Consider the following 14,447-nt stretch of genomic DNA (forward strand, 5'->3'; position numbering starts at 1 on the left):
TAATGCCTGGTTCCAGATGTGTGTTTTCCTTTTTTCTTTCTTTCCATCATGAGAGGGGCTGACTCCCTTTGTCACAGACATGCCTGCTCTCCATCTGCCCACCCTCCCCGTGGTTCTGTGCGGCACTAATCGCCCCTCATATCTCCCAGGACATAGTAACATCCAGTGGATGCGCCGATTCCAGAGGCGTGGGTTCCCGGCGCCGTTGTCTTCTTAGGGACGAACGGGCCCTTTGCCTTTAACCGTAACCGTGCCCCGTCCGCGCAGAGAAATGTAGTGCTCGCCTTCCGTTTTGCGGGCACAGAAAAAGATGTGCCGTCCAGTTGTTTCTAAGAATAGCCGGTTTTATTTTTGCCACACCGACGCCTTATTGCATTATGGATGCCTCTGGAATGGTGTCCCTTCAAGATAGCGTGGGAATATTTCAGTAAGAGGCTGTGGCCGCGCGTCTCGGGGCTACATGCTCCAGCATCATCTCAGTCTTGCCCGCCTATAACTAGCAAGAGCAGCTCGTCTACCGGAGGCTGTCGCTGTGTCATGCCTGCAGTCTGAGCCCGGGCTCCCGTGCACGGGGATGCGATTCCTGTACCCGCAGCCGAGGGCTTCGTTTTCTGCATGCCGGATTTAACGCCGCGGGAGCGCTATGCGGGAGTATAAGGTGGTGGTGCTGGGCAGCGGCGGGGTGGGGAAGTCCGCGCTGACGGTCCAGTTTGTCACCGGGACATTTATAGAGAAGTACGACCCGACCATTGAAGATTTCTACAGGAAGGAGATCGAGGTGGACTCCTCGCCGTCGGTGCTGGAGATCCTCGACACAGCCGGCACCGAGCAGTTCGCCTCAATGAGGGACCTTTACATCAGGAACGGCCAAGGCTTCATCCTGGTCTACAGTCTGGTCAATCAGCAAAGTTTTCAGGACATCAAGCCCATGAGAGACCAGATCATCAGGGTGAAAAGGTGAGATACTGTCCAGTTTATTGTATAAACCCCCATCCTAGTCTGATGCAATAGACAGGGGCTGACTGAATATGTTTTGGGCCTCTCCAATAGTCACATCCTAGGGGCAGTATAGACCCCACAAGTTGGTTGTGATGGTGGGAGGGAAAGTTATAATCACCATAACAATTCCTTATCCTTCCCACATTAATTTATTGTGAACGGTGACATTAAGCTATTCCTAATCTTGCCGGAGTACCCCCTGGAACCTCTCAAGGGCCCCGCAAAAGTCAACGAATCCCACTTCGGAAGCAGCAGCGACTGTACGATTTTTTTTTTCTTTTCCTTTTTTTCTTTTTCTTTTTTACACAGGAATTATATCACATCCTCTCATCTCCCTCCTCTTCCTCGTTCTCCTCCAGCGCCTCGTGAGAAGCTGCAACCAGCTCATATGTGCTTCATAAGAGCCCAGCTGCGGCTCACCTGTCATACATCAACCCGCTGAACTCACGCTGGGTTTGATATTCTCTGTCTCGCACACATGACCAACTCTGGATGGCTTTGATCAGTTCAGTCCATTACTCAACAAATCCACTGAGCTCATCTCATGGCTGGGAGACTGAGAGAGAGTGGAAGAAAAGCTGTGATCTTTCCGTTCGGTAGTGACATTGTTTTTTTTGGCTTAGAGCCTCCCTTCGCTGGGTTAATGACAACGACTGACTGTGAGGCCATGACTACAGGTTGCAAGTTAAGAATCTTTTAGTTGACAAAAGCCAAACATTACGAGGGCTTGAGCTGATGTCCTCTGGCATGTCAAGACACCACAGGACAAATATGATGAAGTCACACGACTGACAAAGGCTGAAGGATGTTTGTTTTAGAAATCCCTTGTGTTGAGACATGTAGGTCTGTGGTTTGTGCTGCAGTTACAACCCTAGATTTCAGTTTTACTTAATGATGTAAAAGATCAGAAATCCTGGACCTGGTGGCCTCGGGTTTAAGATGTCGCTGATCCTGTAATCACAGCGTCCCTAATGTGAGTCCGGCTGGGGACCCCCGTTGCATGTCATTGTTTTGTTCTTCTCCCCTCATTTCCTGACACCTGTCCTGTCAGCTGTCACGGTAAAGGCCAAAATATTTAGAAATACAATACAGAAAAGTTCAATGTATGTATTAAAGAGTCGATTAGATTGGAGTGTACATTCTCTCTGCATTCGTGAAAAAGTGCAAGGATCATTCAGTTTCAGCACTTAGGAAAGTACTTGTGAGCACACAGTCGGTCTTGGTCCATATTTGCAAAAAAAAAAAAAAAAAATTATATTTATATGTATATATGGACCTCATTAAAAAAAACTGCCAAAAATCTAATTTAGGAAAATTGCCCCACACCTCCAATTCTGCAGATTTTCCTTTTCCCAGTTGCTGTGTTGCTCCTTTCAGGCAACTCCTGCATGCAATTTTCAGCTTTTCATCAGTAAAATGGCACTGAAATAGTACGTTTTCTGAACATCACGCAGCAAGGCCTCGGCACATTTATTTATTTGACTGCACACTGTGTTATAGTAATTTATAATTTAATCTGTATAGTTTGGTGCAGTGCTTTTCAGCTCCATCTCCTGCAGTGAAGGGAATGCTCCCGTGGCACAGACGTCACAGGCCGGGTGGAAGCAGGAGAGCGTCACAGCTGACGAGCCATAGCAGCGACGAATGCATGAGGGAACTCCTATGTAATGAATAATATAATGATGGATAAAACCGTGTTGTGTCGCCTCTAGCCGGCCGCCACCCAAAGCAGCTGCCTACACAGCACCAGCCACCGCTGTCCTCAAGTGTACACCCATAAATAATTCACACCTTTATTTCACACTGCTCTGCGTTTGAAGTAGGGATTGTTACTGTATGTGAAAACCTGCAAATAAGTAAAATGCTCTTAAACACGTACAGTGACCAAAACCCACATTATCATTTTAGGATGGGTCCTATCATTGATTACTATACACGCATCTTGTGTAGGTAGATACAGATGTTTGTCAGGGGTGGAATAAATTGATGAGTCCAAACCAAAAGTTTGATAATTGGCTTATTGTTTTAGGTTTCTTACCAAGAAAAAAAAACTGAACATCTTTGGACGTTTCAAGATATCAGGAGAGTCCAAGGGGTGTCTCGTTTTCACAATTGTTATCACACAAAGAACAACAGAATTTGAGCAAACAAAAATGGCTGCTTGTCGTCATAAGCTTTAGCTTGTATAGTTCATTCGACAAAGTGGATTGTCACAAATTTTTTCAAAAATCACCACGCGGTGCAGACGACATGCGTGCAACATCGCTATCAGTTTATTCAAGGAGAGCAAGAATAGGCTCAATAGTTGGTCATTTCAACACGTGCAGACAGTGGGTGCCCATCTTTAACAAAACAAGCAACACAATCAGCCTCCCGGTCTCCATTAGCTCTCTCCAGGAGATCAGCCTCTCTCCTCCCAAACGTCTTGCTGATCCAGCAGCAGCAGCAGCCGCAGCAGCAAGAGCCCCAAAGAGATATAGCATGTGCCCACTCACCAGAACTTAATGGGATTGCGTTGGGTTGGAAGCCAAGAAGACATCAGGCCTCCATTAGGGAGTCACATAAACCAGAATGCTCATGCGGGGCTCTTCGTGGGGGAAGCATGGGAAACAAGTGAGATCCTGTACGTTACTATGCCGTGTGGGCTGCAGGTGGCTTGAAGCGATGGCGTCTTGCTGAGATAGGCTATTGCTGCTGTGCACAAGTCCACATATCGGCTTCACCGGTTTGACTTCCACACGTGAAGAGGTGTGGTGGGGAGTAGGAGAGAAGCTTAGAGAAATAGTTTGAAAATTTTGGGCAATGTGCTGATTAGCTTTCTTGACGACAGTTAGATGGGAGGATTGATACCATTACCTGTCTGTATGACGGATATGTGGCTGGAGCGAACAGCCAGTTAGCTTAGCTTAACATAAAGACGGGAAACAAGGGGAAACAGCTAACGTGGCCCTGTCCGAAGGACACAAAATCCGCCTACTAGCACCAATAAAACTCACTGATTTAACATTTTTAGATCTAATTTGTTTAATCTGTACAAAAACAGAAGGGTAAATGTGACAATTATCTGGCCGACTATTACAGCGGCCTCCCCCTGTTTCCAGTCTTCCTGCTAAGCTAAGCTAACCAACTGCTAGCTCCAACTGCATATCGTTCTTACCATACAGACATGGGACAGGTATCATTCTTCTCATCTAACTCTGCAACAAATTGACTAAGCCCCGATCTATCCCCCATCTGTCCCCCATCTAAACTGTGTATTTGTCATAGAAGTTAACGCTTTTGTCCCACGTTTGATTGCCTCGACTCCAACGAGACTGAAAATTACTTAGAATTTAACTCAACATTAATGTAACACTTTAAGTAGTTCCGAGCAGCTGACATGATCCTAATAAAAACAACTATGCCATGTTAAAATGATTGCCAGCTAAAATGATCATTACTGACAGGAAAACTGACATCTAACTGCATAATACAGTTAGTTAGCACATTAGCTGTGCATTGCAATGACCGACATCCTTCTTAATGGAATGTTAAAGGAAATCTGTATTAGATCTCTCTCTCTGCTGCGATGAAATGTTGTGCTTTTCATTATATATGTGTATAATTGGTGTAGATTTGTGTTCACCTCTGACATATCTTACCCTCTATAGATGCCAGCACCTCACAAGCTAACCATATAAACCCCATGCCAATTGCTATCAGTGAAAACAACATCTGGGTGTGGCCCAATAATCTCCTCGCATGCAAGTAAAAGGTTTATAGTTCTGTCGGCCCAGGAGGAGGAAGCACGTTCAAAGCGCTTGAGCTGCGTTTTCACGCTGCACTGATGCTGTGTCTAATAGCAGGAGGTGAGCATCACGCACTGCTGAGTGGGAATAGGGTGGAGAGACCAAAACTACGTTTCCCAGGGGGCACTTGTGGTGTAGGTACAAAGCAACTTCCAGACCTCAGCCTTTTAGTGTTTGCCATCAAGAAAGAGAGAGCAGTTAAAACAGCCTGCTTGGTTGAAAATTTGAGCTAAGGAGAGCAACCAGTAAAGTGCTCATTGTCGATGTGTAAAGTGCTTGGACTTAACATATTAACTGCATGATGTTTTCCCCATACTCCACCATTTATCACATCTAGAACTGACTTCTAGCCGTTCAGCAGTTCTCAAACATCTGAAAACACATCTGTGCATTGATCCGATCCAATCTAATATAAGTTGCGACAGTCATTCCTCGCCTTTCGGGTCTTAAAAGTGAAGTAATGTTCACTTGCAACCTCTTGTCACAGATTATATATGACTGTGTTGCAAGTAATTCAACCAAAGAGGGATGTTCCCTTCCCGGAATACTTTTGAAGACCAAAAAGATGAATATGTCACAATAAAAAAAATCAAAGATCAGAGAAAGTCTCACAAATTGGCATAGTTTGTGCAGCAAAAATGTTTTCCAGCTTGTTGATCATTTTGCAACCCCTCGGAATTATTTCGAGACCCCTTAGGAAAAAATTGCTTTGCTTTGATATGTATCTGGGATTTCCCACATTTAGATTATTATCAGATCCCAAGGGAACATTTAAGAAGTGACAACATCAGTTAGAAATGTATTTTGGTATAAGAGGAAGTTGACAGAGGTTTCCAAAGTACTAAAGTGGTTGTATTTTCTGCACAACTGTGTATCAGTTTGCACTCTTACATTCTAGCCTGGTTCCAGACCTCTGAATTGCTGATTATATCTTCAGTGTTTCCAGCGGAGTACTTCTGGTGTTGTGAAAACATTGGCTTGGTTGGAAAAACAATCGAACCAATGAGAGTTTTGTAGGCGGGAATAAGGAGTTCATCTTCCTTGCTTTGTGAGCAAGTATATGGGCAACAAAAAATGGTCATAAAAAATGGCTACAAGGGTGAATGGGAGCAACCCGGCTGTCCAAGCAGTTGTAAGTTGACTTACAGAGATAACTCTTAAATTGGCAAATTGTGTCGGCTGACATGACAAAAGTTAAAGTCACCCTGTGGAGTTCTTGGCCAAAAGCAGTGCTATGGAGCAGTGTTTTGTATGTATCTTGCACCATTTGACACAAATTCCTGCTGCCAGTTTCATGCTATTCCACCAACTGACAGTTGGCGGTGATAATGTGCCAACAAATGTAGCAAAATGGCACGAAAGGTAAGGAAGAAGAAGACTGCCAGCTAGCAAATATGAGTGTAAATAATGCAGGTTTTTTTTAAAAAAAAAAAGTTAAAATCCACCGGGCATATGTTTTATGAGAAATGAAATGTGTTTTTTTTTAGTTATTTTGGTGAAAAAAACAGTGAAGACAACTATAATTTTGTTTGTCTAAAAGAAACCTCCGTAGGGTACCTTTACGTTTAACTGACCCTAGCAACCACTACAGCTTCTGTACCAGACGAAATGACATTGGTGGGATGGATATGCCACTCGCTACTGACTGGTTAGTGCAAAAGAAAACAAAATAAGTCACCTGTCAAAAACCTTTTTGCATCGACACATTGTCAGACCGAATGATGAAGTAAAAACTAAATGGCAAGTCACACCTTTCCACATGGGACAATCCAACCTTCAATGAGACAGCGCAGATTCATACTTTCTGCCCAAATAAAATTCTCATCCTGTCTTGAAATCCTCTCCACGACCGATAAATTCGAATTTAGGATAACACTGAGTCCTCCTTGCAGGGAAATCTTTAAATCCCAATGAACCAACATTTCCAGCCTTAAAACACACTAGAAAGGAGAATTTGGACCATTAATAACATTTAAGTTTCCCCACAATCTCACTTGTTACTTTAAAAAAAAAAAAAACAGCACAAAACTCCCATACTCCCTATACAGTGTTTGCATCTGAAGTAAAGAAAGTGAGATTATGTGGAGAAACTCGGCTGCAGCGTTAAAGATGAAAATGAAGCTCGGGGTTTTATCATAAAAAAGGACTCTAAAGACCTTCTCCATCTGCTGTGCAGGCCCTCTCTTTGTTTATCATAGGAATGTTTGCGGTTTGTTATTTTGCTTCCTTGCTTTCCTCTTTATGTAGCCGGGGCGCCACAGAAACCTTAGTTATAGAAGCTTTGTTCTCGCAGTAACACCCTTCGGGAGTTAACACAGTGTAGGCACCATAGGTTCCGTGATTTTTCCGTTCAGTCCTACGAGCAGATACATGCGTTAAGCTTGTGTCACACAGTGTAGCTGCTCCAAATGCTAATTAACAGCAGATGCAGAAAGCAAAGAGGCGGCTGCAGGGTTGGAGGGCTGCATGTTTAAGATGCCTGACTGTTCTTTTGTAGTTTGTAGTTTGTGTTTGTCGGTGCTGTGGGGCTCGTCAAAGAGGTAAGTGAAGTCACTGAAGCTATTTAGCACAGCAGGTAGCCTAAATAAGGCTGTTGTACCCCAAGGATAAGTGGAAAAACTCTTTGTGTGTGGGCGGATTTGTGTGTTTGCCTTTTTTCCCAACAGCTGGAATAACACCCTACAGAGGCAAATGACAGTAACTAGTTTTTGTGTGTTCTAAAGGGCAAATGTATATCAGCAAAAGTTATTCAAGATTCCACGTGCATTATGGGGATAAGGCATTTCAGCCTCTGGCTTTTCACAAATGGAGCTACAGATGACGGCCTCAAAAAGCTTTAGCTCAGCAGTTCGCAGTGTGAAAGTCCTGCAGCTGAGCATATGGGCTCCCTCAGTATCATTCTTCCAGTATCATTCTGAAAGAGTTTTTTTTTTTTTACAGCAGTATTTTAGAAAAATCACTACAGATTTTAATATCCACATCTCTGAGTAATTTCACAAGCTGTCAGCCACCTGCCGTTGTCTGTTCCAATGCGACTCGTCTCTCACTGCATTTTGAAAGAAAAAGAAAAAAGGCTGCATATTCATACAGCTGGTAGGTTCAGCCAAGCAATCCAAACACTTTCCAAGTGTGCTGATAATTCCCATAATGCGTGGTTGCCAACTCTGGTGTCGGACCAATAACAAGTTAGAAATGTTTGTCATTTTGTACTGCTTAATATTCATACAGTATGTGCAGCACAAACAGTACAGGCAGAGTATAAACACTGGTAACCAATAGCTTAAAAGCCACAACAGCCACGAGGACAGCTTTTATTGTGATTATAGGTACGATGGTGAGGACTCGATTGGAAGTCTCAAACACTTTTTATCAGAGGTAGAAGAAATATTCATATCATTTACTTTAAATTTTGGTGACCTGGGGAGAGCAGGACGAGATGAAACATCAACACTGACCTATTATCGCCCTTTAACTTATATAGTGAACACTGTCTTTAGCTCTGTTTTTGGTCTAAACCAGTTCCCGGGAAAAATATCCGGCTCCTCCGCTGCTAAATGTTGGACTTTGTCTGTCTATAGTTTGTTGCTGTTCAGGTGACGAACAGTTGCCTTATCAGAGCTTTTCGTTGGAAGCACCTGCCTGGTGCTGCGCGAAGTGAGGCTGATGAGAGCGGTGAGACTCAACCAAAACAGTTGAGTTGTGGGCCATAAAATCAAAACAATGAGCTGAAAAAAAAGGCTGCATATTCATACAGCTGGTAGGTTCAGCCAAGCAATCCAAACACTTTCCAAGTGTGCTGATAATTCCCATAATGCGTGGTTGCCAACTCTGGTGTCGGACCAATAACAAGTTAGAAATGTTTGTCATTTTGTACTGCTTAATATTCATACAGTATGTGCAGCACAAACAGTACAGGCAGAGTATAAACACTGGTAACCAATAGCTTAAAAGCCACAACAGCCACGAGGACAGCTTTTATTGTGATTATAGGTACGATGGTGAGGACTCGATTGGAAGTCTCAAACACTTTTTATCAGAGGTAGAAGAAATATTCATATCATTTACTTTAAATTTTGGTGAACTGGGGAGAGCAGGACGAGATGAAACATCAACACTGACATATTATCGCCCTTTAACTTATATAGTGAACACTGTCTTTAGCTCTGTTTTTGGTCTAAACCAGTTCCCGGGAAAAATATCCGGCTCCTCCGCTGCTAAATGTTGGACTTTGTCTGTCTATAGTTTGGTGCTGTTCAGGTGACGAACAGTTGCCTTATCAGAGCTTTTCGTTGGAAGCACCTGCCTGGTGCTGCGCGAAGTGAGGCTGATGAGAGCGGTGAGACTCAACCAAAACAGTTGAGTTGTGGGCCGTAAAATCAAAACAATGAGCTGAAAAAAAGGCTAAAGGGGCGGTTTTTAAAGCAGCATAGAGCTGTGGGTTGGTCACTACGGGTGCACATTTTCATACTAAATATAGTCATTTGTTTGATTTTTAATATGAAATAGTGATTATTGCAGCTTTAAAGTCTCAAAATAAAAGCATTGATTATACAGAATAGCGTCTGTCAGTGTTTTATTGGCGTGCTGACACATTAATATGTACTCAGTATTTTAATATTGTAGCTGGTCGAGGTGGAGCTAATTCTATTTACTGTATGTGCTGTTGAGAAGTTTAATGTATACATCCCGATAGAGTAAAAAGTACAATATATTCCTGTTAAATGGAGTGAAGCAGAGGTGTATATAGAGGTAGAAAATGAAAATGCTAACAGGTAAAGTCCCAACTTAATAGAAATAAAGGTACATATACTGACAAAGAACTGGAAGCGCCTCTGCAGCTGCACAAATTGTCATTTTATTTCTAATCCAAAATGTGATAAAGTGTGAAAAAATGTACTCAAAAAAGACCATTTCAGTCATAAGAGCATAGTTAGCGCACGGCTGAGACTTGAATTACATATTCTTCAAAGATACATGATATCAGCCTATAAATCCACGTGGGGCAACTTTTCTTCATACCGCGTTGAGCAGTTTCAGTTTCTCCTCATCTGGCAAGAAGGGAGCGGTAGTTTGATGCTGCAACAAACAATCTCTATACAAACTCCCACCCCGCCCTAGAGACGCTGGCTCTCCCTGTGTCTTTGTAGTTATATATAGAGTTTCTCCTGCAAGGCTGTCAGATTGCATTTGTCTGCGTGGTGCTCTCCTTGTTCACACTTCACACCCTCTAGACTCCAGCTTTCCAAACACACAGACCATGCAAGATGCTTGTCCTGCTGAGGTCAGCTGCTGTTTGTATATGTGTGTGTGTGTGTGTGTCTGTGTGTGTTATGCAGTGCAGTGGCTGTGGGGGAAATGTCAAGCTGCAGGGAAGTCTTTGGCGTTTTAGCTGTGGTGAACGAGTTTTTCTATGCTATGACAGTCTTAAAGCATGTTTGTCGACCAGCTGGGGCAGAAATTACTGACATAATTTTGAATCATTTGCACTTTTGGGGAACTTTTTTCTCTGTGGGGAATTCCTCTGGAGGGCGGTCAGCCAAGGAGCAGCACCGATGAAGCTTGTAGTGTCTCGCTCGAGGACACCTCCGCAGGTCCAGCAGGTGCTTTTGTGACCTTCACGCCGGCTCTTCCCACTATAGGAGGCTCTCTACGCTCACTTCCCCACCTCGCTGCTGTCTGCACTCGTTGCCTCCAGCTCTCAGTCCCTCTTTAGCGCCGTAAGACGTTGGCCGGCCCTTTTCCACGCCTCGGTTCTTCTCCCAGCTGAACACTGTGGCAGCAGGCCCCCAATTTTTAGATAAGAGCCCATTTCTCAGTAGCACCAGCAGATCGATAAGCTGGGCTCGGGATGCACTTACGAATGACTGATGGTGGAGGCTATTAGCTGGTCCATGCCATTACCTGTAGTGAGAATATATACCCTCTGTAATTGACATTCTGTTGTTATTTAATGAGAGAAAACACGAAGAGCGTCTAACTGAAATGAAATATATTGTACTGAACAAAGCGGGATCTGCATTTACTATACCAGCAACTGTGTTTGTACCGTAACAACATTAGTGTACTAACATGTTTGCGAGACAGTTTTTAAAGAGTCCCTTAACCCAAATTACAAAAAAATGCATACGCTATTTGGTCAAAAGTATGTGGACATCCAGACATTACGCCCATATGTGAACGTTGATTGTCTCATTCCAAAACCATGGGCATTGACCTACACTCTTCTGGAAAGGCTTTGCACAAGATTTTGGAACCTGGCTGATGTTGGGTGATAAGGTCAGGCTTGTAGTTGGCATTCAAGTTCATCCCGAAGGTGTTAGATGGGGTTGAGATCAGGGCACTGAGCCAGAAAACCATTTTCTTTACGGACCCTCCTTCGTGCACAAGGTTGTTGTCATGTTGAAGGCACACAGTTGTCCAAAATATGACTTGTATGTTGTAGAATTAAACCTGCGATAACTCATTTTTTGGGCCCTCTGAGGGAAGTGGAAACAAGCTGTGAACACAGCTTCGACATATCATCACTTTCTAGGTTAATATGCCAAACTTGTTAGCTAACAGTTTCTTATTTACACCTCCATCAGCATTTAATTGGAGTTGTGTTCCTTGCCACCTGATGAATCCATCCAATATTAGCTCTCCTTTTAGCTCAGTTTTTTTCGATCTGCACCTATTCCCGAGAAAGAGTATCAGGAATAATATGCTGCTAAATGCTCCACTGTGGTCACCGGATAGTTACTAACTTTTTTCTACCATTTGCGTGGCGTGAGTTTTTGGAGCTTTTTCATTGAAAACAGCTCCCAGCTACGGCTGAAAACAGCACCATTAAAACCAAAACAATGAGCTAAAGGACATTACTAAGCTCCGTAGCAACCTGAGGGGAACTGCAGAGTCGGGTGATAATTCTCTGTGGGTTCGTCAGTACAAGCAAACCCCCTTCACATAGAATTAGTCATTTGATTCTTTGTTAATATAAAAATATTGATTATAGATGCTTTAAGATTTACCTTAATTTGATGATCATGAACACACCAAATAAGAAAAAGACTGAAAGAACTGTGTTGCATCCCTCCGGTACAGTTCCAGAGACTTGGCAAATCTTGGCCAAGGAGCACTGAAGCTAAAAACTCTTGGTGGAACAACACCTTACCACAATACTTTATGGGGTTTTTTTGGATCTGGTTTAAGTGAAATGACCCTTTAAGGATCTACTCAATGAATTTAAGTTGTTTGCTCTTTCTTTTACTGCGATGATGTTTTGGGATAAAACTCTCCATGTCAACTAATGTGCTGTACAGTCTTAAATGTGGGAGCACATAATAGCCAAATCTAAACATGAAATAGAAAATAGTTGTTTCCAAGGCACAAGGCCAATGTTCATGCCCCCCCCCCCACATGTGAGAGCAGCACATTAGCTTTATTCAATTATTCAATAACCTGTTCCATTACTCTCCCCAGCCTGGTTTCCTTGTATTGATGGCTCACAGGGAAGAGGACTGGGATCGTCAGCCACACGCTGGGGGAGAAAGCTTTTGATCCGTTACGACATGCTTAGTGTATGACGGAAGTGATGCAAAGTGGAGAGCTAACAATTTTAACCATGAATCGGAAGACATTGCATGCACAGGTTGCACGCCATGCCAACGCGTGTATCCAGGAATAAATAGAGCATCGCGGCATTCAAAAGGGGCAGTTATTTTTTCGCAATGACAGTTTTCTAATGGGACCGCCTACTGATATTAGACACCCGGGGAGTGATGGAGGACTCCTGGGAAGCTGGTGCTGAATGTAGCTGTGTTTATCCCTCTCTTCTCGCTCCATTGTGCATTGTTCAAAACCCTTATTGTTTCAGCATCTAACAAATACAGTATGTAGGCCAACAATGCACGCACACACATGCTGTCATTGAGTTTCTCTCTCTGGTTTTCTCCCTTAGGTAGCAGGAAGTTCCTGTCGTCTCAGTCTTTAACAAAACACAGCCAGCGGGGGAGAAGGCAGCAATTTTCACATGTACACTCCTCTGATGTGATTTTCTCTCTCATTTCCAGGTACCAGCAGGTGCCGGTGGTGCTGGTGGGTAACAAGGTGGACCTGGAGGAGGAGAGGGAAGTGTCCCCCAGCGAGGGCCAAGCGCTGGCTGAGGACTGGGGCTGCCCTTTCATGGAGACGTCGGCCAAGAGCAAGACCATGGTGGATGAGCTTTTCGCCGAGATCGTCAGGCAGATGGACTTCTGCCCTCTGCCAGACCGGAGAGAGACCTGCTGCCCCGCCTGCAGCATACAGTAGCAGTCGATCAGTCTGCTGGAGGGGTGATGGATGGGAGGAGAGTAGAAAATTAAAATGCAAATTAATTCATGTTAGATAGATTGAGGAGGGAGGGGATTAAAGCAAACATCCGCTCTGGCTTTCACTATTTCTGCCTGCTTTCTGTATCTAACAGTCCAGGCCTTTGAGTTGGTTAAGAAGCATTCTGGGTAATGTAGGAAATCACGTAGCAGAAGCAGACAAAGCAGGTTAAGGGAAATTAAATTTCAACATTCATCACTCCTCCGACACAGGGTGGAGTTTCCCTTGAAAGAAAAAAACAACAACACTTGACCTCCCACGTCCATCACCATCCTCCTGATTAACAAGACTGAGTTTTCGGGGTTTCCCAAAGGCAGCATGGTGCCAAAAGCATCTTAAAAGCCATTGCAGATCATAGTGCTAAATGCTTTTGGGAAACCAGCCATAGGTCTAAGCAGGGGTGGCAGTGAGCTCAGCAGTTATATTGGTCCTGTTTTCTTCTGCTTGTGTTTTTCTTTTTGCACTTTTGGGACTTTTTGACGGTGCAAGACCAATCACCAAGTATCTGAAGTCTGATGTCACCACTGTGAAGGAGTCATACTAGAGGTTAATGATACAGCAGGCCCGCCTAACTATGAATGAATGAACAGATGAACGAATGTCTAAAAAGGAAACTGCACCTTTGGGGAAATTCGTTCAGAAGATCCCAAATGTTGACATACTGTGGATGATGTGTGCATGAAGTTGTTCCGTCACGCTGACATTGAGTACAATCAGTTTCACCCAAAGAGACAGCATCGATCAACCAACCGGTCAGTCAGTCAATCAGTCATTAAAATGTACAGACAGTTGTCTTTACACCTTACAGATGATACAAATGCCTTGTTACATCGTATGAAGTGAACATCAGTGTCAGTGTGTAGTTCATTTATCTTAAATCACATCAGTTACGTTAGTGGTTCAATGTCAGACACACTTATTTTCAACAAAAATAAATCTTTATGCACAAATTTGTCGTGCTTCTTTATTGTCGAACGATCATTTGATGATGAAAGAAACTCCTTATATTTTCCGTAATTTTTTTGCAAAAACAGCCACGCACAACCTCTTTCATTTTACTCTAACCTCCAGAGGTCATGAGATTAGCGCTCGTTGTGAAAACAGCCTTTCAGCTTCGCTACTTAGCAGTAATCTGGCTCCACCTCGGCCTGTGTCGAGATGATTTATGGTGTTTTGGTCCTGCGGTCCTGTGTTCCCTGGCCCGGTGTCCTGCTGCTCCTGCTTCTACCATTAGTGCCAACACTTAGCCCGCTGCCGATTCTGGTCATGAAGAGTCCAACAAGCATTTGTCAAATTATGAGCGCCATTAGAGTC

At 43.6% G+C, this 14,447-nt stretch overlaps 1 protein-coding gene across 1 annotated transcript; it reads left to right on the top strand.

Moving 5' to 3' along the window:
- Positions 1-203: 203 nt before the first annotated feature.
- LOC120798147 (ras-related protein Rap-2a-like) lies at positions 204-14,063 on the top strand. Its single transcript, XM_040142223.1, has 2 exons — positions 204-957; positions 12,836-14,063. Exons 1-2 carry the CDS (start codon positions 644-646, stop codon positions 13,071-13,073), a joined length of 552 nt encoding a protein of 183 aa, XP_039998157.1. The 5' UTR covers positions 204-643; the 3' UTR covers positions 13,074-14,063.
- The last annotated feature ends 384 nt before the right edge of the window (positions 14,064-14,447 follow it).

The sequence above is a fragment of the Xiphias gladius genome, chromosome 13 (assembly GCF_016859285.1).
Source record: "Xiphias gladius isolate SHS-SW01 ecotype Sanya breed wild chromosome 13, ASM1685928v1, whole genome shotgun sequence".
In the NCBI taxonomy this organism is placed as follows: Eukaryota; Metazoa; Chordata; class Actinopteri; order Istiophoriformes; family Xiphiidae; genus Xiphias; species Xiphias gladius.